The 22015-nt window shown below is 43.5% G+C and overlaps 1 protein-coding gene across 1 annotated transcript in view; it reads right to left on the reverse strand.

The window, feature by feature from the left end:
- DIAPH3 (diaphanous related formin 3) overlaps positions 1–22015 on the reverse strand; it is a 504213-nt gene that overhangs the window by 463974 nt on the left and 18224 nt on the right. Inside the window, exons 2-3 of the mRNA XM_073325081.1 lie at positions 18379–18411; positions 736–912 (exon numbers count right to left, since the gene is read on the reverse strand). Of these exons, the coding sequence (XP_073181182.1) occupies positions 736–912; positions 18379–18411 (210 nt within the window). The remainder of the gene's footprint in view (positions 1–735; positions 913–18378; positions 18412–22015) is intronic.

The following is a 22015-nucleotide window of genomic DNA, read 5'->3' on the forward strand; positions in this document are numbered from 1 at the left end:
AGAGGTCTTTGCAGTGTCTAAAGCATCTAACACAACCTTCAAAGAAGTATGAGCCACAAACTGACCTTTCTGTTATAAACGGACCTCAGTTTCTCCCCGATATCCTGAGAAAGCTTTTCTATACAACTTGATACATAATCCCATTTAAATAACTATATTTAATTAAAAAGGGCCTGGCAATTAGCAGTAAACATTTCCAAGCTAGCTGAAGAATAAGTTTTTTCCTCCCAATAGATAGTCCTTTCAACTTGTGGCGTTCATTTTGGTAGCCCTTACTATCTAGATCATTTGAACAACAGCTGTCACCAAGGATCCTGGGATAGGATGCATTCAGAAGTACTGAAAGCCAAATAAGGGTACTATTTGCTTGTACCTGGTTTACAAGCAATCCAGATTGTATTACAAAAGTGAGCTGTAGTTTTCATTATTTACTAGTCCCAAAAACTGTCTCATCTGAAAATTGGTAAATTATGATTGTGTGCCTTCTTCCAGGTCACGGATTAAAAAAAGAACACGGGGCTAAGATCCCACAAGAAACATCACCACTTGATGATGATTCCCTGTTTCCCTTCACATCTTGATACATGTTCTTCATTCAATTAGGGACAAAAGAAGACTCATTCACACATTGACAATGAGCTTCAAGTGAACACACATCAGTCATGGCATAATTATCTAAATTAGAAACATCTAAAATTTACCACTAAGTATGAAACAGTGAGATGGGATTCTTACCATCATTTTTTCAAAAAGTGCTAGAATTTCTCGCTCTGACAAGGGTTTGGGGATGAACTCAACCACATCTGCAGGAGGCGATGACCAATCAGTAGAGGAATGCGATTGTTTCAGCTGCAATAAAGGAGGTCTTTCTTTTCTACTGCCTGGAATCCTTATGCTGGCAAATCTATCCAACTGCAAACAAAAAAACAGTGAACGTGTATCACCAGCTGTCATTCGTATTATATTCAACCACAGTAAATAATTTTCACATATACTTTTTTTAAAAAGCTAATTGTCTGACATGTTTGACCAACAGCTCGCATTTACAATTTGATTTTAACATTTTTATGATGAGAGACCTATTCTACTCATCTTCAGACATTTAAAAAAAACTCAGCTGCTCCAATACAATGTCTACTTTAAAAGTTGGCATTGATAGGTATCTTTTTTGGTTTTTATTACCCAAGACAAAAGGAGTAAGGCACATCAATTCAGAGATTTATTTACAACACAGACCTTTAATTTTGGATGCCCAAATATTATTTGGCCAAACCTCAGCAATATATTCCAGTAAAAAATATAAAGTTCACTCTTCCCAAGAGTAACCTTGAGTTTATAATCTACTATCTAGTAACTGATAGAAAATGAGCGTGTATCCATGCAAAGTCAAAGCACTAGATGAAAGCTCATCACCACCACCAGTCCCCACTGGGAAGGAGACTGCTAAGATTCTTACCAGGCCACTAGCCCTGCACTCCAACAGGAGGTCACTCCTCCATATCAGCCTCTGGTTAGGGGCTGCCAGATTATAATTTAAGGCTGCTCAGATGCTGCTGCTACAGAAAAAAGTACTTGTCCCTTCACCCATCGGATACATGGGAGGTCTCTGCTACTATCCATTTTCTCCAGCAACCTCCTGGTTGCTTCAAGAGGGTAAGTGTCGCTGTAAGGTTCCCCTCCCCTGAATATCCAATGCCTTTATCTATTATAGCAGAACAAGCACCAGTCAAATGAAATGTATGTAGGTCTTGGCAGTTTCACAGCTGCTCAGAGCTCTAAATAGGAGCAAGTAACGAGCCAGGCAATTGGTAAGTTTTGGAATCTCTTTTATGGCATCCTTAGGATTACATGAATGATAAACTAAGGGGAATTCTACTCCAGTTACCATTAGTGACAATTGTGACAGCCAGCAGTTTTTACTGAGTTAGCAAACATCTTTCAAAGGATTCTTATTTTACCCATTACAAAAAGTTCTGCAACAAGTACCTCTTATCGAAGAACATAAATAAATATTAGGTATCGCTTATAAAAAAATATTAGGTACTGCTTATAAATCACCCAGTTTTGTTTATACCATACTTTTGCAGTATAAGGGGTCTTTTCCCTAGATATCTATTTTCCCATAGACTTCAGACCAGCCATAATAAAGTAAAGCCCAATATTCAGACACATGAAATTCCTGAATACGGGTCACTCAGATTAAAAATCAACATTCTGGTCTTCGAGTTCAAACATACCCTTTACTAATACCATGAAGGCTTTGGAAGAACAATTAATATCTGAATGACTTTAATGTACAAAAATTAAAAAAGAGGATTAAAAAGGTTAATATTAAACTAACCATTGCAAAAACTTATTGAAAAAGCTGGGTTTTTTTTTTAAATAGACTTCTTTGCTTCTTATGAAGGAAATTACAATTCATAACGGGCATGATTTTGATGTTCTAGAACTCTTCCTAATAAAATGCTGACTTTTTTTATTCAATACTTAAAGTAACATTGATTTTTTTTTTACACTAATCACAATTTAAGCCTGTCATGATACTTCACAGTATTAAATGTTGCCATTCTAAAAATACTAAACTATTGTTTATGTAAGCGACTTGGTAAATTTCTTCTTTGTACTTATTGCATAAAAGATAGCATTCACTAAAACACAAGAAAGTCAATAGTAACATCTAGATGGTTTAGTTTTGTTAAGAATTGTTTCAAGAGTTTCTTTCCATTTCTTCTCCTCCTCCCTCAGCTCCACAACATACTACAACACCTTACTTCCTTATCAAGTAATACCACCAGAATTTCCCACACTACCATACCAATTACTTCACTTTACCCTTCTTTTTCCACCTGCTAACCCCACAACTTGACAGGGCAAGGAACACTTATCAGTTTTGTGGTCTTCCCTACACTTGGCATTTCCAACACTTCAGATTGGACAGCACATAGGAGGAGTAGATGTAGAAGTGCAGAATCAGTTTGAACAATCCCATAAATCAGAAGTCTTAGTCACAGGTTTGACTGAGCCTTCAAGACTGGACACACTGTCAAGGAGGATCAAAAATACAAGCAACTGGAAGTACTACTGCATAATTCAGACTTTTGCAGTCTGGTAAGCAACAGATATTAACCTAGCCAAATCAGCTAGGCACCTTCCCTTAGTTTTTGTTACTGCAAGAACGCTGTTTTTAAAAGTATCTGAACTTCCTAAAGCCTTACTAAACCAAACCTTTGGTCCAAATATTTTGTACCATGTATACCTACATGAAAGCTTGATTCATACATATTAGATAAGAAATATAGAAGTAACTGGCTCGAATATAAACAGACTATTATGTGAGAGGTCCCTTAGCCTCTATGTAGATTACAAAAGTATTGCTATTAAGATGTACTATTAAGAGCAAGTAGAATAACAAATGGAAGCTTGAAGTCTGTACCTGTTTTGCGTTTTCACAATTATGGAAAGACAACCCTGCCAATTGCCATGGTCCCAGCTATTAGTATGTTGCAACAAAGTAACAGTTATTACAATCAGACTTTAGGAATTCACATTTTACAGCAAGTATTGAAAATATGTATCCAATCAGGTACTACACATGGGGATGATATACAAAATTACTCCAATAAAAAAAATAAAAGCACAAACTTGTACTAAGCTAAAAAACTCCATTTAACTGCAGTTCATATTAGAAAAAAGTAATTTTCAGCTTCACTGAGTTCCACCTCATGAATTACAAATTCATCATCTCTTGATGACCTTGAGTATTGTACGTACACACACACACACACTGAAGGTCATCAGGTGATTAATCTTTGTATGTGTACATATGCATTACAGAAAAAGAATGGTTTCTTGTCTTAACTGTAGTTTGAGAGGTTTTGTCTGCACAGATCCCACACTAGATGTGTGCGCACCTCATGCATGTGATATCCGATTCTTTTTAGCCATCAGCAACCGTTGGAAAGACAGAGTGCAGTGACCCAATTGCCTCCCAGTTCCTTCACAATGGTAAAAGGACTCCACATTAGACTCCACTGACAAATTGTGCATTAGATTTAGAAGCCTGCACTACATCAGTCACCTCTGTACGCCTTCTGATCTCCTCATTCGGTATGTGATCATGGAGCGATATTTTACACATTCGCCTTTCCAGTGCTCTCTGGGTGACAGAGAATTTGTCTTCCTCCGCTTTTGTCACTGACCAGCATTCCGATCTGTATATCATTGCTAGCAGAACACTGGAGTTAAACAATTTTTTCCTTTTCATCTCCACTAGAAACATCTTTATTTTGTTGAAACTTGCCCACCCCACCTTTCTCCTCCTACTGCATTCATAAGAACATAAGTAGCGGCCATACTGGATCAGACCAAAGGTTCATCTAGCCCAGTATCCTGACTTCCGACAGTGGCCAGCACCAGGTGCCCGAGAGATAATGAACAGAGCAGGTAATCATCAACTGATCCATCCCCTGTCGCCCATGCCTAGCTTCTGGCAAACAGAGGCTAAGGACACCATCCCTAAACATCCTGGCTAAGAGCCATTAATGGACCTATCCTCCATGAACTTATCCAGTTCTCTTTTGAACCCTGTTATAGTCTTGGCCTGCACAACCTCCTCTGGCAACGAGTTCCACAGACTGTGCGTTGTGTGAAGAAATACTTCCTTTTGTTTATTTTAAACCTGCTGCCTATTAATTTAATTTGGTGATCCCCTACTTCTTGTGTTATGAGAAGGAGTAAATAACACTTCCTTATTAACTTTCTCTACACTGATTTTATAGACCTCTATTATATCCCCCCAGTAAACCCCCCCCCCTTAGTCATCTCTTATCCAAGCTGAAAAGTCCCAGTCTTATTAATCTCTCCTCATATGGAAGCCGTTCCATACCCCAATGATTTTTGTTGCCCTTTTCTGAACCTCTTCCAAGTCTAATATATCTTTTTAGAGATGGGGTGACCACATCTGCACGCAGTATTTGAGATGTGGGCGTATCATGGATTTAGAGAGAGGCAATATGATATTTTCTGTCTTATCTATCCCTTTCTGAATGATTCCCAATATTCTGCTTGCTTTTTTGACTGCTGCTGCACATTGACTGGACATTTGCAGAGAACTATCCACAATGACTCCAAGATCTCTCTTTTTGAGCACTCACAGCTAATTTAGACTCCCATCATTTTATAAGTAAAGTTGGGATTATGTTTTCCAATGTGCATTACTTAGCAATTATCAATACTGATTTTATTTTCTTTTGGAATTTCTAGCTCTGCTTGGTTTTTGGCAGTTCTCACTTACTCCTCTACACTCCTAGACCACTAAGTAGCAGCTTTCCTTACTGATTCATCCCTTCCTCCATTTTTTTCCTAGGCTTTCTGCTTTCTCTTAATAACCTGTTTGAGATGCTTATTCATCCAGTTTGATCTGCAACTCTTCCCTACAAATTTTTCCTCTTGCTTGGGATATACACTTCAAACAGTTTCTGCAGCTTTTACTTAAATAATTCCAAGCCTTTTCCACATTCAAACCTTAGAATTCTTCAGTCCAGTCTACTTCCCTAATTCCCCTAATTTTTTTAAGTTTCCCTTTTGAAATCAAGGACTCCTAGCTGCAGATTTATTTTTGTTTATCCTTCCAATTAGTTTGAACTGAAATTAACTCATGATAAACACCGTTGGCGCGATAGGAATGCAAAGGGTAGAACTCAGCTGGTATTGACAGTCTTTTGCTATGAAAATCAGAGGCTTCCCATAGCATTTAAGGATGGAAATATGGAAGTATGCATCCTTCAACTCAAGAGTCAAAGTATAGACAGAGGATCACTTGGCTGATAAATATTTCTACATACAGATTTATAGTCAAAGGCCAGAAGGAATCATTAGGTCATCTACATTGACCTCCTGTATATCACAGATAATAGAATTTTACCCAGGCACCCCTCTACTAAGTCTTGTAACTTGTTTTTGGTTAACACATCTTGTTACCGGATGGGTAAAACCTCACCAAAATTGATGGGCATAAAAGAAGGGTGGCTGTTAAGATAGTAAAAACAGTTTCCTACTTCATGAAGTAGGAGACTCCACCTAAAAGAGAGGCAGAATCAAGGCCACTCAGGAATTTGAACTATTTGGGCAGAGAGGCTTTGCCAGCAATTGTAAATATTAAAATCTCTACCTTTTTAAAAAAGTATTATACGAAAAATGTGGTCAAAAACCCAAATATTTTGTATCTACAAAGGTAGTGCTCTGTACCTAATCAAAATGAAAAGTTTTGTCCTTAGTTGAACCATAGTGGGTGACCAAATGAAGAAATGTGTATCACTTTTACTCTAACATTGTTGACCTCTAGGAAATGTGTCCACCTGTCCTGAGAGAGACTCCTGGTGACTAACAAAGGATGTCTGTTACCACAGTTGTGTTGTAAAGAACAAGAGGGTGTGACAGATGAGGAGTATTTCCAAACAAAGTATGTTCTGTGATTGATAAAGGATATTGGTTATTGCTATGTTTCCTATGATTTACAAGATAATGACCCATTGAAAGATGCTTTTAACTCATTAAGAACTGAGTTCCACCACAGATGTTCTTAGTATTCACGACTGAGTTAGAAATCCCTTTAGCTTACCAAACATGTAAAATGAGATACCATAAAAGAAGTTCCATAATAAATTAGGAAAATTGAGATAAACAGAACACAGTGAGATCAATTGTGGAAAGTAGTTTCTCTTCCCCACAATCTCTGTCCCCACACCTTATGAAAAGGAAGTGTTTTGGAGATTTAAGTTGGACATGGACAAGCTGAGATCACTGTTCCAGTTACAGAATGTTTGGTAAAGTGTGTTTTTTTTCTGTATTCTGGTACAGTCTCAAGAGATCATGGGTATATGCTCCGAGAGGTAAAGAATTTACTCAGTTGGTTTTATGGCAGACGCAAACATGGCTAAAGAGAACCACTTGAGAGCAGGCAGACCGTTGCGGCACAACACCCTATTGTCTGGTAAAATTACTCTTATTGAAGCGAGTTCAATGGCAATCAGAACTATGCAGTACAAACATTCAAATTAACATCAAGTAAACCGAGCCCCTGTTAAAAAGAAATATTGCGTAGTTGGATTCTTTTTATTTACCTTCTTATCTTTAAGGCTTAACGGTTCACACAGGGAGAGGTGACACACACATACACCTCTCACACAGGGTGGGTGACCGACCGACTCTCCATGCCTGGCTGGGCCTCTGGCACGGACCTGCCTCTGCTGGCACCGCATCTTCCAGAGGTGAAACGGGGGAAGTGGTGTGGGGTTTGAAAGGACGCAGGGTCACATGCACCTGCCTCCGCCCAGATTTCTGCCAGGGTTCACACTAGGGTGTGGCTAGCAGCAGCACTGTGAGAGAGGGAAGGGATGGGAGCTGCTTCCAGCCACAGGGGAGGAGTGGGGAGGGAAAGGGATGACCTGGCCCGTGTCTTTGCAGAGCTCATCTCTTCTCCCCTAACCCCACCCTCACGCCATGTGGCTGGAAGCAGCTTGTCCCTTCCTACCCACCTAATGTTGAAAGGCAGCTAACACCTCCAGGCTGCTGCTGGCCACGGACATACCCCAGCTGCCTCCTGTCCTCCAGCTACAGCGTGAACAGGAAGGGGTTAAGCCCTAAGGATGCATTGTGCACCAGGGCAAGGCAACCTGACTACAAGGGCTTCAGCGAACCTGCCAGAGAGGTGGCTCAGCTGGGGAGGGTCCCTGAGGGATAGAGCAGCCCCGTGCTCCCTGGGGCCAGGACCCAGGGCAGGGGGAAGGGTGGGTGAAGAGCATGTATAAAGGTACCTTACTCCATGTATTTATTCTGACTAGAACAATGTGCTAGACCCCAATTTTTGAACTAGCCACTGGGGCCAAAAGATTTAGTATCTTCCAGAACAGTATCCAATCTTGACTTGAAGCCATGAAGAAATGGAGAATCTATCACTTCCCTTGGTAGTTTGTTCCAGTGGTTAATCCCCTCACTGTTAAAAACATGTGCCTAATTCTCTGTTAAGTTAACCTGGCCTAAACCTCAACTGTTCATGTAACAGCCACCAAAAAAATGCTATTTTGTGAGGCAAGTTGCAAAGAAACTTTCTCCAGTTGTTCAAAGATGTGCCTTGTTAGGTTATTCAGCAATTGTTTGAAATCCTTTAAGTTTGTGAATTAGTGATGACTAAAAACTTCCCTGAGAAGTGTGGATGTAACTAAATTGAACATACACATTCTCAAAACACACTCAGTACGGCAACTATCTGGCTTTCTAAAGTCTGTCGAAGACTGGAGTGAAGGGTTAATGTCTAGCTATTCCACCTGGAAGCAGGCGGGGCACACCCTGACTGATTCCTAGGAGCAATGCACACATTGCTCTATCCAAGGACAAGGGCTAGATATGAACCCTGAGAACTTGATTGTTTGGACAGCAACTGTGGGAGGTTTCTTTAGCCTGGGCTCAAGGCCTGAGAACCAGGATTGTAGTAGATAGAGGATGGTAACTAAGCATATGAATCAACGTCATACATTCCTTTGTGTAGCAGTGTGTAATGCTTAGGGGGAGAAATATAATAAAAGGAGAAGGTGGAAGGCAGGGGGGGCAGAACAGCCCATCTCCGCTGACCAGCCTGTTTGCTTGCATAAAGCTGTGTTCTGTCTCATCACTGAACCGCAACAACTGGCGCCCAATGTGGGGCACTCAGCACTCACCTCGCCCGGCAAGGGTTTCAGACGCGTCACTCATCCACTTCGTGGATCCCGGTGAGTATTTTTCATTGTGGTAAGTATGGGAAGCTCCCTCTCTGCTTTGCAAGTGCAACACCGCAATGAGCTGCAGTATTTGCTGCGTAAGGCTCAGCATGACTGCCCGGCTCGAGAACTCACTCTCCTGCTACAGGAGGTGCGTGCCAAGTGCCCGTGGTATCCTGAAGCTGGAAGCTTTAAGCTAGCGGACTGGGAGCGATTGGGCCAGACATTGCACAAAGAGCCTCGGGCACCCGTGCAGTGCAACTCACTGGCACTGATTTAGTTGCCATTGTGCTCCCCTTGTCCCGTACTGAATTTGACTCTTTGTGCCACACCTCCTTGCCCTGGCAGGTTGCTCTTTGTGATTATGTGGGAGAGATTTCTTACAATCCTCCAAAAGATCCTCGATTGGTCATTACCCAAAAGGTGCCCCTAGTTGTTCATTGTCTTAGACGCTCTCAACCCATTATTTCCGCTGTCACTCTTTTTACTGATGGCTCTCCCCACCGAGGTGTAGTCACTTATCAGTTGGGTGACCCCCCTCGTTGGCATTCTCGTTTTACACTGCCTCAGCGTTCTGCACAACGTTCAGAATTAGCTGCTGTTATTTTGGCCTTTCAACTTTTTGCTGATTGTCCCTTTAATTTAATTGTGGATATCCATTATGTTTATCAGGTAATTGATCATTTACCCCTTGCCCTCATTACCCCTCAGGTTGATGCAGACCTCCTTCACCTGTTTTTGTCTTTACAGCATCTTCTTGCCACTCGTCATTTCCCTTACTTTGTTGCTCATATTCGCAGTCATACCCCTCTGCCTGGGCCACTCACTGAGGGCAATGCATGCGCCGATCGCGCGTTGCGTGGTCAGGTAAATTCCCTTTTTTCTGACCCCATTGAAAGTCATGCCTTTTTTCATCAGTCTGCCTCTGTTTTGGCCCGGCAGTTTCACATTCCTGCTGATCATGCACGTTCCATTGTTCGTTCCTGCCCCCACTGTGCTGCTGCTGCTCCTACTTTTTCTTATGCCGTTAACCCCCGAGGTACCGCAGCAAATCAGCTGTGGCAAATGGATGTTACTCATGTACCACAATTCCGCCCCTATTCATTTTTACATGTTTCCGTTGATACTTATTCAGGCTTCCTTTGGGCAACCCCACAACGTGGGGAAGCCACTAACAAAGTTATTCACCATTTGCTGGCCTGCTTTTCTGTTATGGGTCGCCCTTGCCAAATTAAAACAGATAATGCCCCAGCCTACTGCTCTGCAGCCCTCTCCACCTTTTGTGCCCGCTGGGACGTCCGTCTTAAACACGGAATCCCTTATAATTCCACGGGCCAAGCCATTGTTGAACGTGCCAATCGCACACTCAAAACCTTGCTAGATAAACAATTAAAACAAGGGGAGCTGCGTCTCCGAACCTTAGGAGACATTCAACAACAAATGTATATCCTCTTGTTTACTTTAAATAATTTAACACTGAATGCAGATCAGCAGACCCCTGCGGATCGGCATTTTCACAAATCTGAGGTACTGGAAAGACCGCGTGTCCTTTACCGTCAGCTGCCCGATCCACAGTGGCTGGGCCCAGCACCTCTAATCACTTGGGGTCGGGGATATGCTGCTGTGTCTCTCCCTGCAGGACCGTTGTGGGTTCCAGCCCGGTGCGTGCGACCGGCACTTAAACAACATGGCATGGCACCAGGGGCTGTCGAATCCCATACCAGAGTTTCAGCTGACCTTGGAGGAGACCGCGTTGCCCCCCGAGTCGACAATGGCGGGACGGAAACGGAGGAGGCGTAGCGTCCCAAGCCAGCCCGTGACATGGGGAGCAGTAAAAGCATTGGTCGCCACGGCTCAACGAAAACTGGCAGCAGATCAGCAGCCAGAAACTCCTAAGACTTTGTTTGTGGCGATTCTCGCCCAAATCACTGCTAATTCTGTGATGATTGTGTGCCTTTTGTGCCTGCTATTTTCTGTAGGGGTTGGCTCGGAAGCGCCTCCCCCGTTACAAGCCCGAAGGAGAATAAGACACTGTTCTTTGCTTATGCTAATCTTTTCTCCCAGTACTCTAGCATGGCTAATTGGGGCCCGGCCAACTATACTCTGCCTCGCACGGCTATATCCCTTCACACACCGTACCCGGCCGGGACTCACAATGTCACCTGTGCGCGTGTAGTTAACTGCACTAGTACAAAGGTGCCATTGGGCTCTCAAAAAATTTCTCAATCCCTTTTAAATTGTTCCCATGCTGTTAATGTTTCATATAATTATGGCCATATCATCCTACCATCAGGATGGGTTTTTACTTGTGGTTCATGTACCTGTAATAATATTCCTGCAAATTTAAGTGATGGCACCCTTTGCTGTCTTAGTAGAATGATACTTATATTGCCTTTTGCTGGTTACAATTGTAGTAAAAGAAGTGTACCCCTTTTAGATGATTATATTGCAGATGTTAAGTTTTTGGTTATTTTGTGTTAGTAATCATTGGGCTTATTTTTTGTTGTTGCTGTGTACAATGTATTCCTTCCTTGTTAAGACTTTGTAAAATTTTGCCCTGGAAAGCTCCCCAGGTTATGTCCTTGTCTGTCTGGGAGTTAAATAGCATGACAAAACAAATTGGCGGCTACCATGAGATGGCCAACTTCAATAAACAAAAAAAGGGGAGAGGAAGGGTTAATGTCTAGCTATTCCACCTGGAAGCAGGCGGGGCACACCCTGACTGTTTCCTAGGAGCAATGCACACATTGCTCTATCCAAGGACAAGGGCTAGATATGAACCCTGAGAACTTGATTGTTTGGACAGCAACTGTGGGAGGTTTCTTTAGCCTGGGCTCAAGGCCTGAGAACCAGGATTGTAGTAGATAGAGGATGGTAACTAAGCATATGAATCAACGTCATACATTCCTTTGTGTAGCAGTGTGTAATGCTTAGGGGGAGAAATATAATAAAAGGAGAAGGTGGAAGGCAGGGGGGGCAGAACAGCCCATCTCCGCTGACCAGCCTGTTTGCTTGCATAAAGCTGTGTTCTGTCTCATCACTGAACCGCAACACTGGAGGGTGCCTCTTGCCACTAGTTTGCTCTTTTCCACCATGGCAGCGAATTCCTAGACTCAGTCCTGTGGAAGGCCCTCCTTGAACTTGCTGATGGAGTCCCACAGGTTGAAATTGTACCTGCCTACCAGGGCCTGATGGTTAGACACCTGAAATTGCAGGCTGGCTGTCGAATAACTTTTCCTGCCAGAAAGTCCAGCCTCTTTGCGTCTGTTTTTTGGTGTGCCACTCGCCTGGCCCTTTCATTGACAGCGGACATGACCAGGGGTCCCACTATAGGGTGAGTGACAGGTACTCAAATCACTTCGCGGGGACATAGTACTTCTCTTCCGCCTTCTTGGAGGTAGGCAAAATGGAAGAGGGGGTCTTCCACACAGACTTGACAATTTTAAGGACCCGTGGGTGGACAGGGAAACATAACTCAGGCTGGAGTGAAAGAAGGTATGACGTTCAAGAGGTCATCAGACTCCTCTGCTAGCTCCTTAACCTCCAAGTTCAGGTTGGCAGCCACCCTTTTGAGCAGGACCTGGTTCTCCTTGAAGTTATCTGGGGGGAGGGGGGCACGGAGGGCTGCTCATTTGTGAGGCTGGGTCCATCACCTGGCTTGGCATCTGCAATGTTTGTCGGCCTACTTGCTCTTTGGCTACCAGAACATCGGGCACAGATGATCCTACTAGGAGCTGGGACCCTCTGCTTGTCCCAGGAGTCAGAGTGCTGGGGGGCTTCCATCAACTTCAAAAGCTTAGTAGACACCGGCGTGGGGGAATGGTGCCAGATGGATTCCAAGGTGCCGGGCATGGAGTCCAATAGAGAAGGCTCTGAGGTAGGACAAAGCGCAGCCTCCATGAGGAGAGCCCTCAGGCAGATATCCTGCTTCTTCTGAGTTGGAGGGAAAATGTTTTTGCAGATCCTGCACATATCATTTCTGTGGGACTCCCCAAGACACTCTAAACAGCTCTCATGGGGCTCATTAATAGGCATTAGCTGGCTGCATGATCAACATGGCTTAAAGCCTGGGGAACGGGGCATGACCCACTCCGAGGCAAAGTCCCAGCTGGTAGTAAACTACTACTTTAACAGTTAACTTAAATGTCTACGGGCTTGTCTACAGTGGCAATTTACCGTGCTGCAACTTTCTCGCTCAGGGGTGTGAAAACACACACCCCTGAGCGCAGCAAGTTGCAGCGCTGTAAAGTGCCAGTGTAGACAGTGCACGCTCCCAGTGCTGGAAGCTACGCCCCTCGTGGAAGTGATTTTTTTAGAATGCTGGGAGAGCTTTCTCCCAGGGCTGCACCGTGACCACACAAGCCGCAGCAGCGCTTTAGCCTTGCCAATGTAGACTAGCCCTAATTAAGTAACTATCAACTAACAAAGAAAACAGAACAATGGACTGTCATAACCACTAACACTCTTGTGAAGCACAGCCAGGCACTCCGACCAACACGAGTGTGGCACTCAAGGGGGTGCTACAGCCAACACTATGGATACCACTATGGCAAAAATCTCCGATAACTGTGCACATGGGCTCGCACACACCTAGAATGGAATCGACAGGAGCAAGCACTCGAAGACCTGTGGAGCATAAGATCAAATGCAGCCATTTCTAGAATATATATATATATATATAGTATCTTAGATCCTTGCTTTCTTAATAAAAGGAACTATCAATCCTCATTTGCTATCTTTCCAGGGACCACAAAGAACCTAGACAAAATTCCTGAATGATGTTCTGAGCAGTTTTAGTCCCAGGCCCACCACGTGAACTTTTATTATTTTTAAATTTAAGTTTGCCAGCACTAGAAAAGAGAGTCTCTTAAAATTCCGTAAGGGTACTTTTTTCGTATGACATTTGTTGGAGTGGAAGCAATTTGAGATAGAACATATTTAGCTTCCCCACTAAACTGGCAGGCTTACAGTATCTTGCATCAGATATCTATATTGGCATCTGCTCTGCAAAGTTGCAGAAACATTTCCCCATCATTATAGTTGGTGGACAAGCTGGCTGGAAAGACTGCTTGTTAAATATATTCTGAGAAATTCTGGAAGCGTCTCTGTAGTTCCTTACAAGGATGTTTTTCATTCCACAGAGAAGAAATTTGTTTAGTTCAGATGAATCTTTGAGAGTATTAGAAAGCAGAAAAAGATGACTCGGGATGACATGTTCACTGAGATAATTGACACCTCTGGGACAGCCAAGGATGAACTCCTAACATTATTAGTTTCTTGGGAAGAGAAACTCTCCGTGGACAGCAGGAGAGCATCCCAGGAGCAGGAGTGTGCCACACAGGATGAGATGCTGCAGATTATGAAGGGTCAGACATGTTAGGGCATCTGGTTAAGCTTCAAGAAAGGCAACTCAATGCTAGACTCCTTGCAGCCAAGCAAACAGATCAAGAAAAATATGCTCTTTATTTATTCAACACAAGGTGCTTGTTTAGGGGCGGGGGGGGGGGATTTTTCAAGGAAAAAAGGAATGGAGGGGGTTGGTTTGGGAAGGAACAATGCAGATAAGCGTCACACATTACTGTGACTCATTGCTGAAATGCGTTTTCAAAGCCTCAGAGATGCACAGCTGGCTCTTATTACCCTGGTGTCTGGCTGCTTAAAATCAGCTGCCAAGCAACTGGCCGCAATCCCCCACCCTGGGGAAAAAACTTCTCCCTTAGTTTCACAGGTATTGTATAGCACACAGAAGGCAGCAATAACTATGTGGATATTGCTTTCTCTGAGGTCTAACCTACTAAGCCAACAGCGCCAGCGACCTTTTAATCATCCAAAGGCACATTCCACCACCATTCTGCACTTGCTCCTCCTATTGTTGAACCGCTCCTTACTGCTGTCCAGTCGGCCGGTGTATGGCTTCATGAGCCATGGGAGCAAAGGATAGGCTGTGTCCTCCAGGATCACAATTGGGGTTTGTCATAAATATAAAGGGAAGGGTAAACCCCTTTGAAATCCCTCCTGGCCAGGGGAAAGCTCCTCTCACCTGTAAAGGGTTAAGAAGCTAAAGGTAACCTCGCTGGCACCTGACCAAAATGACCAATGAGGAGACAAGATACTTTCAAAAGCTGGGAGGAGGGAGAGAAACAAAGGGTCTGGGTCTGTCTGTAGTCGTCTTGGCCGGGGACAGAACAGGAATGGAGTCTTAGAACTTTTAGTAAGTAATCTAGCTAGGTATGTGTTAGATTATGATTTCTTTAAATGGCTGAGAAAAGAATTGTGCTGAATAGAATAACTATTTCTGTCTGTGTATCTTTTTTGTAACTTAAGGTTTTGCCTAGAGGGGTTCTCTATGTTTTGGAATCTAATTACCCTGTAAGATATCTACCATCCTGATTTTACAGGGGGGGATTTCTTTATTTCTATTTACTTCTATTTTTTATTAAAAGTCTTCTTGTAAAACACTGGATGCTTTTTCATTGTTCTCAGATCCAAGGGTTTGGGTCTGTGGTCACCTATGCAAATTGGTGAGGCTTTTTACCAAACCTTGTCCAGGAAGTGGGGTGCAAGGTTTTGGGAAGTATTTTGGGGGGAAGGACGCGTCCAAACAGCTCTTCCCCAGTAACCAGTATTAGTTTGGTGGTGGTAGCGGCCAGTCCAAGGATAACGGGGGTAATATTTTGTACCTTGGGGAAGTTTTGACCTAAGCTGGTAAAGATAAGCTTAGGAGGTTTTTCATGCAGGTCCCCACATCTGTACCCTAGAGTTCAGAGTGGGGGAGGAACCTTGACAGGGTTTCAACATTCATAGTTTTTTGTGGTCTGGAAAGAAAGTTCCTGCTTTCAGCTTTCTGAACAGACCTGCATTCCTGAAGATGCGCACGTCACACATCTTTCCTGACCATCCAACACTGATGTCGATGAAACGCCCCGTGATCCACCAGCTCTTGCAACACCATTGAAAAGTATCTCTTTCAGCGTATGTACTCTTTGGCCAGGTGATCTGGTGCCAAAATAGGGATATGCATGCCATCTATTGCCCCAGTATGCCCCAGTACAGTTAGGGAATCCCATCGCAGCAAAACCATCCACTGTCCTGCACATTTCCCAGAGTCACTACCCTTCTTAGCAGAAGTCGATTAATGCCCCTGAAAACTTGGATCACAAGTTCCACAGTGCATTTACCAACTCTGAATTGATTCCCCACTGACCAGTAACAGTCTGGCATTGCAAACTTCCATGGAGCAATTGCCACCTGCTTCTCCACCGTCAAAGCAACTCTCGTTTTAGTACTGCTGCACTTCAGGGTTGCGGAAAGCTCTGTGACAAAAAGTTCCTGGAAAGCGTCTTCCACATTTGAAAATTCTGCAGCCACTGTTAGTCATCCCATAGCTGCACAACCATGGGATCCCAGTCAATGCTTGTTTCCCTGGACCAGAAACAGCATTCAACCGGGTTCACCTGATGTGCGACTGCCACCAGCAACTGCAAACCGTTTTGCTCTATGGCTTGCAGCAGGGCTCCTTGTATGACACTGCAATGTTCCACATGGCAGCTCCTGTCTCAGCTTCAGAAATACTGCAGATTAAGGGATGAGGTGTTTGTAATGTTAACAAAAGTGCACACAGTTGAGCAGCGTCCATGTTGCTCGGGCTATGATGTATGAGCAGCTAAGCCAGGCTTCCAAAAAAAGGTGCAAAAAAACCTTGTTTAGTTTGCTGCAGAGATATGGGAAGGGAGGGAGGGAAAGTGCATCATAGGGGACAGAACTCATTACCAACCACGACAACGTTTTGGTCCCACAAGGCATTGCAAACCCTACCCAAAATCCCATTAAACTAGTTGCTCTGTGCATCGATGCAAGCGCTGCTAGCGAGGACACACTTCACCAAGACAATAAGTGTGGGGCGCACATGCAAGATTGACTTACTTAATTCCAAGGCTCAATGTCAACTTACACAAAATGGACCATGTCTACACTAGAAAGTGAAGTCTAAGATGTGTAAACTTACTCTTCTCATTTTTAAAAAAGGAAGTCTGTTCTAACCATAAAAGATGACACTGATGTTCATTGTTTGAGAATGAACTGCAGTATCTCATAACTATGAGAAGTCATCACAAAGTATTTCATGTTACGACTCTATTTAGACACACAAACCAACAAGTTTAAGTGACAAAGGCTAAGCTAGTTTCAGAACATAAATTATATCGTATACTGTTTTGAAGGAGGTAGGAAAAGGTGTTCACCACACATTTGCCCTGAAAGGGTTACTGAAGACAAAGAAGAGGGCTAATTAACCCAACAGGCCATAGGTGAGAGGTATCCAGTGACTAAGTAATCCCCTGACTGAGGGAGGGAGCCCAGCTGAGAAGGAATGAGCTGGGTTGGGCTATAAAGGCAGGAAATTGGCAGCAGAAAGGGGCTGCTGGGCAAGTCTGTAGTCACTCCCTGGGAGAAGGGAGGTAGGACAGGACTCATGGGAAGGCCCTAAGGTCTAAGAGGGAACAGACCTTGACTGCAGGCTGGAGGGTCCCTGATCCAAAACCTGGAGTAGAGGGCAGGCCTGGGTTCCCCAACCAACCACTGAGGGACTACGAGACAGTGAATAGGAGGCTGCCTGAGCTTGTTTGTGGAAAACACTTTCCAATCCCAGCAGGTGAAACCATTTGGTGACCTGGCCAGAGGAAGAGTCATGAAGAGGCAGCAGCAGCTTGCAGAGCAAGAGGTGCTGCAAACCTACATAGAGAGGTGGAGGGATGACATGCAACCATGGGAACAGGTGTCAACCTTGCAAGCTATTCCCCAGAACTAGTAGGAGGGGACACCATCTTAGCGGTGAGTGGAGCACGCCATCACAGGGGTTTTATTAAAAAAAAAGCACAAGCTAGTATTAAACACTATTTTAGCAAGCCATGCAGCCGCAGCAGATTAACCCAATTTTTGCATGCCTTAAATGTGATTACAACACTCATCATGTGGTTTGCCTCAAACAGTTATACCAGTTGCCCTATGATGAAGCAGCAACTGGTACAAAGTACAACCATTTCAAAAATGAATGACCAATACTGACATTTTTACTGGATGCATCTAGACCAGTGTTTCCCAAATTTGGGACACCGCTTGTGCAGGGAAAGCCCCTGGCGAGCCAGACTGCTTTGTTTACCTGCCGCGTCCGCAGGTTTGGCCGATCGTGGCTCCCACTGGCAGCGGTTCGCTGTACCCAGCCAATGGGGAAGCGGTGGCAGGAAGCAGTGGCCAGCACATCCCTCGGCACGGGCCACTTCCCGCAGCCACCGTTGGCCGGGCACAGCGAACCGCGATAAGTGGAAACCACTTACCAGCCAAACCTGCGGACGCAGCAGGTAAACAAAGCGGCCCGGCCCGCCAGGGGCTTTCCCTGAACAAGCGGTGTCCCAAGTTTGGGCAACACTGATCCAGACATATCATAGACTAGTAACCTATTTTTCCAATTTAGCCAGATTTTATCAGTTATATTTTAGCATTTCATTCGAACTGGCAGCATAAAAAACTGTTTTTAATGCAGACACTGTCTAGCAGAGAAGCCAAGCTAATGTGGAAGATATTGGGTTAGTCACCGAGCACAGGAGAAGCAAAAAACTCTTAGTCTTACCATATCATCTGTCAGTGTCTTGATATTTAAATGCTGTAAATTAAGGGGGAAAAAAAACAGTCATGTCATTACCTTACTTTGTAACAGCTATTTTACTTTAAGAGGATTTTAAAAATCTACAAAAACAGCAAAAGTTCAATGTGATTGAATCCTTAAGGCTATTCTAATAAACTAATCTGAAATTACTAACTCACAAGAAATTGCCTTAGAAGTTAGTACTACTTCTATGGGTTTGGGGCGGGGGGAGTTTCTTGGTGTTACTGCTTACTTACAATTGACAGCAAATCTGAGAGACAACTATTTACATTTCCCAATGTGTAACAAAATTGTATAGTTACTGGACTCTTACTTGACAGAATGGAAAATAAGGCAATACCATGCAAGTACAGCCTAAAACAATTCAAATTTTACCTGTTGACCTGTGATAAGTGAACCCTAGAACACCTCCCACTAAATCAGGCAGGGGGGTAACCAATACAAAAGTGTCTTTTGGTTCTAAACTACGGCTGTCAACTGCAGCAAATGCATGCGATTAACCCAAAACAAATTAACTAGTTTAAAAAACAGTCACAATTCATCACAATTTAACATTGCACTGTCAAACAATTAAATATTTTTGGCCGTTATTCTACATTTTCAAATATATTGATTTAAATTACAACAGAATACGAAGTGTGCAATGCTCACTTGTATTATTTAACACAAATATTTGCACTCTAAGAAAGATAAACAAAAGAAATAGTATTTTTCAGTTCACCTCATACAAGTCCACTCAGTCCTACTTCTTTTTCAGCCAAATCACTAAGACAAACAAACTTGTTTATATTTATAGGAAATAATGCTGCTCGGCTCTTATTTATAATGTCATCTGAAAGTGAGAACACGCATTCACATGACACTGTTGTAGCCGTTGTTGCAGCCATTGTTGCAAGGTATTTACGAGCTAGGTGTGCTAAATATTCATATGCCTCTTCATGCTTCGACTTGGAGACTCAAGTTTTACACAATAAAGAGACAGTACTACAGTACTTGTATAAGGTGAATTGAAAAATAATATTTATTTTTTACTGTGAAAATATTTGTCAAATAAAGCGATCACTGTATACTTTGTATTCTGTGTTATAACTGAAATCAGTATATTTGAAAATGCAGAAAAGCATCCAAAAATATTTATAATTTAATTTGGCATTCTTTTAAGTGCCACTAAACTGTAACTCTCACTTTTTTAATCTCACAATTGTGATTTTTTTCATCTTTGACAGCCCTATTCTAAACCATAGTTGAGAAATTCTCAAATTGAAAGGAAAGGTGTTAGCTGCTTAATATATCATGTCTACTTGCTGAGGTCTCTTGTCCTTTAGGGCAGTTGGGAAAACACTAGTACAGACACCCTCCCAAAGATGTGACAACATTTAACAGCTGAGAAAATAAAATGTTACCCCATAATACGGCTGCCACCAAACACACAAGGGGTCTAACCAAGCAATGACCTAAATGCAGGGGTGTAAGAGAAGGAATATTTATGGGAAAAATATTAAGTGTTCAGCATTGTCCTTACTCTGCCTTCACTGAAATCAACAAAAGTTCTATCACGGGACTTCAATGGGAGAGAAGTTAGGCCAATGATCAACATTTATGAAAATCTCTAAGTAAACTTACAGTGGGATGATAGCAAATATTGAGGATGAAATAAGGACAACTGGGTACAATAAGGTCTGATATTCAGAAGTAAGAGCTTTAGACATACCTGACAATATTGCCCTGACAGTTTCCATTTTCTACTGGAGCCTAGCTAACTGCTTGAACTGCTGAGCAAGTTTCTGCACCTCTGCCCAACTTTCTCCACCTCTCATCATTAAAGCTTTTTCCCTTATTCTTACAAATCTTGTGCAAAAGGCAGCATGCAGCTCTAATCTTGGGCACATTTTTTTCCCCTGTAGACTCTAACCTATTCCACAGACAGTTCCTCCTTCCTTGCAAAGCGGCCACACACACACACAATCTAACTACTACTGCCTTAGCCATTGCAGAATCAGTCAACAGTTCCTTTCTTCTGTCCAAGCAGCCTGTGAACAGCTTCATTATCCAGGAAAGCAGAGACTAAGCTTGGTCTCCCAAATAACCAGAGCAATGTCCACACCATTCGTGTCCATAATGATCCTGGAAGCAAACCGTCCTTTATCCATTAAAGTAAACAGAACCAAGTGCTGATCCTAGCAGACTCCTAACATGGATTCTTCCAGACTATCCTTCATTGATGTTCGTAAACCTGCCACGTGGTCAGCCAGCCCACCCTCAGAGCATCATGGAGAACTACCCCTTGTTTATAAATTGTGAGACTAGAACAGGAGGCAGGGAAGGGAGGAGATTAGGTACATAGGGGGTCCCTTCATTTGTCCCAATGCCGTATGGGAACTCCATGCCTGCGAAGTCACCAATATCATCCTAAACATTACCAACCTTTATATCCCAATGCATGAGTGCTTTTACCATGCCTTCACAAACCTGCACAATCATGGCCCCAAAAGTCGACCTCACCAAATCGGTTGGCTACAGACCCGTAGCATTTGATGGTGGCGAGCTTCCAAACAGCAATGGCAACTCACTTATCCATTGAAATGGGGCACCACATGTTGGTAGGCTGCTGCAGGCTAGTTCTCAAGAAGGGTTGCCTTCCCCATCCTGAAATTCTCTCTCCACTACTGGTCAAGTCTGCTAAATGATCCTTTTCCACCAATCAATGCTAGTTTACCAAGCCCAGAAACAGTGCTGCATAATCTGGAATTGCTCCAGGAACTGTGTCACTAGTATCAGTTGCTATGCCTCTGCCTCTTTTCCCTTGTCCTTCTACTGCTTCTTCCACCACTGTTGAAGCTGTTGGAGAAACTGCAGCTGATAGTATATCATCTGGTTGGTGGTGTGTCAGGCAAAATCCAAAACCAATTTTCTCTCATTTTGAGCACTGAAATACAGCCCAAGCAGACTCTGCATATTCACGGTTGCCAACTTAGTGGTGCGGAGCATTGTTGGATCCATGTTGGCAAGCTGCTATTTGTAAGTGGCACGAGGAAACATTGGGGTGGAAACAGTGCAAAGACGGGATTTTTTAAAAAGTTGAACCCCCCTGGCGTCCGCTTTGCATCCACAATACAGAGCAAAAAAAAATTCCAAAATGCACACTGCTCAGTAGCAATGCAAAGGACCAACTGATGCTACATGCTTAGTATGTAGAGAGTTGCCACTGTGTACACACAAGGATGCATACTGAAAGAAGGTATAGCCTCCCACATGCTCAGTGTTAGTACAGCTTACATCAGGGATTGGCAACCTTTGGGATGCAGCCCATCAGGGAAATCCGCTGCGGGCCAGGACGGTTTGTTTACCTGCAGCATCCGCAGGTTCCACCAATCGCAGCTCCACTGGCCACGGTTCGCTGTTCCAGGCCAATGGTGGCTGCGGGAAGAGGAGTGGGCCGAGGGAAGTGCTGGCCGCCACTTCCCACAGCCCACATCGGTGAACCGCGGCCAGTGGGAGCTGCAATCAACTAAACCTGCGCACGCTGCAGGTAAACAAACCGTCCCTGCCCGCCAGCGGATTTCACGCATATTTTTAGTAAAAGTCAGGGACAGGCCACAGG

Source organism: Lepidochelys kempii, chromosome 1 (assembly GCF_965140265.1).
Source record: "Lepidochelys kempii isolate rLepKem1 chromosome 1, rLepKem1.hap2, whole genome shotgun sequence".
In the NCBI taxonomy this organism is placed as follows: Eukaryota; Metazoa; Chordata; order Testudines; family Cheloniidae; genus Lepidochelys; species Lepidochelys kempii.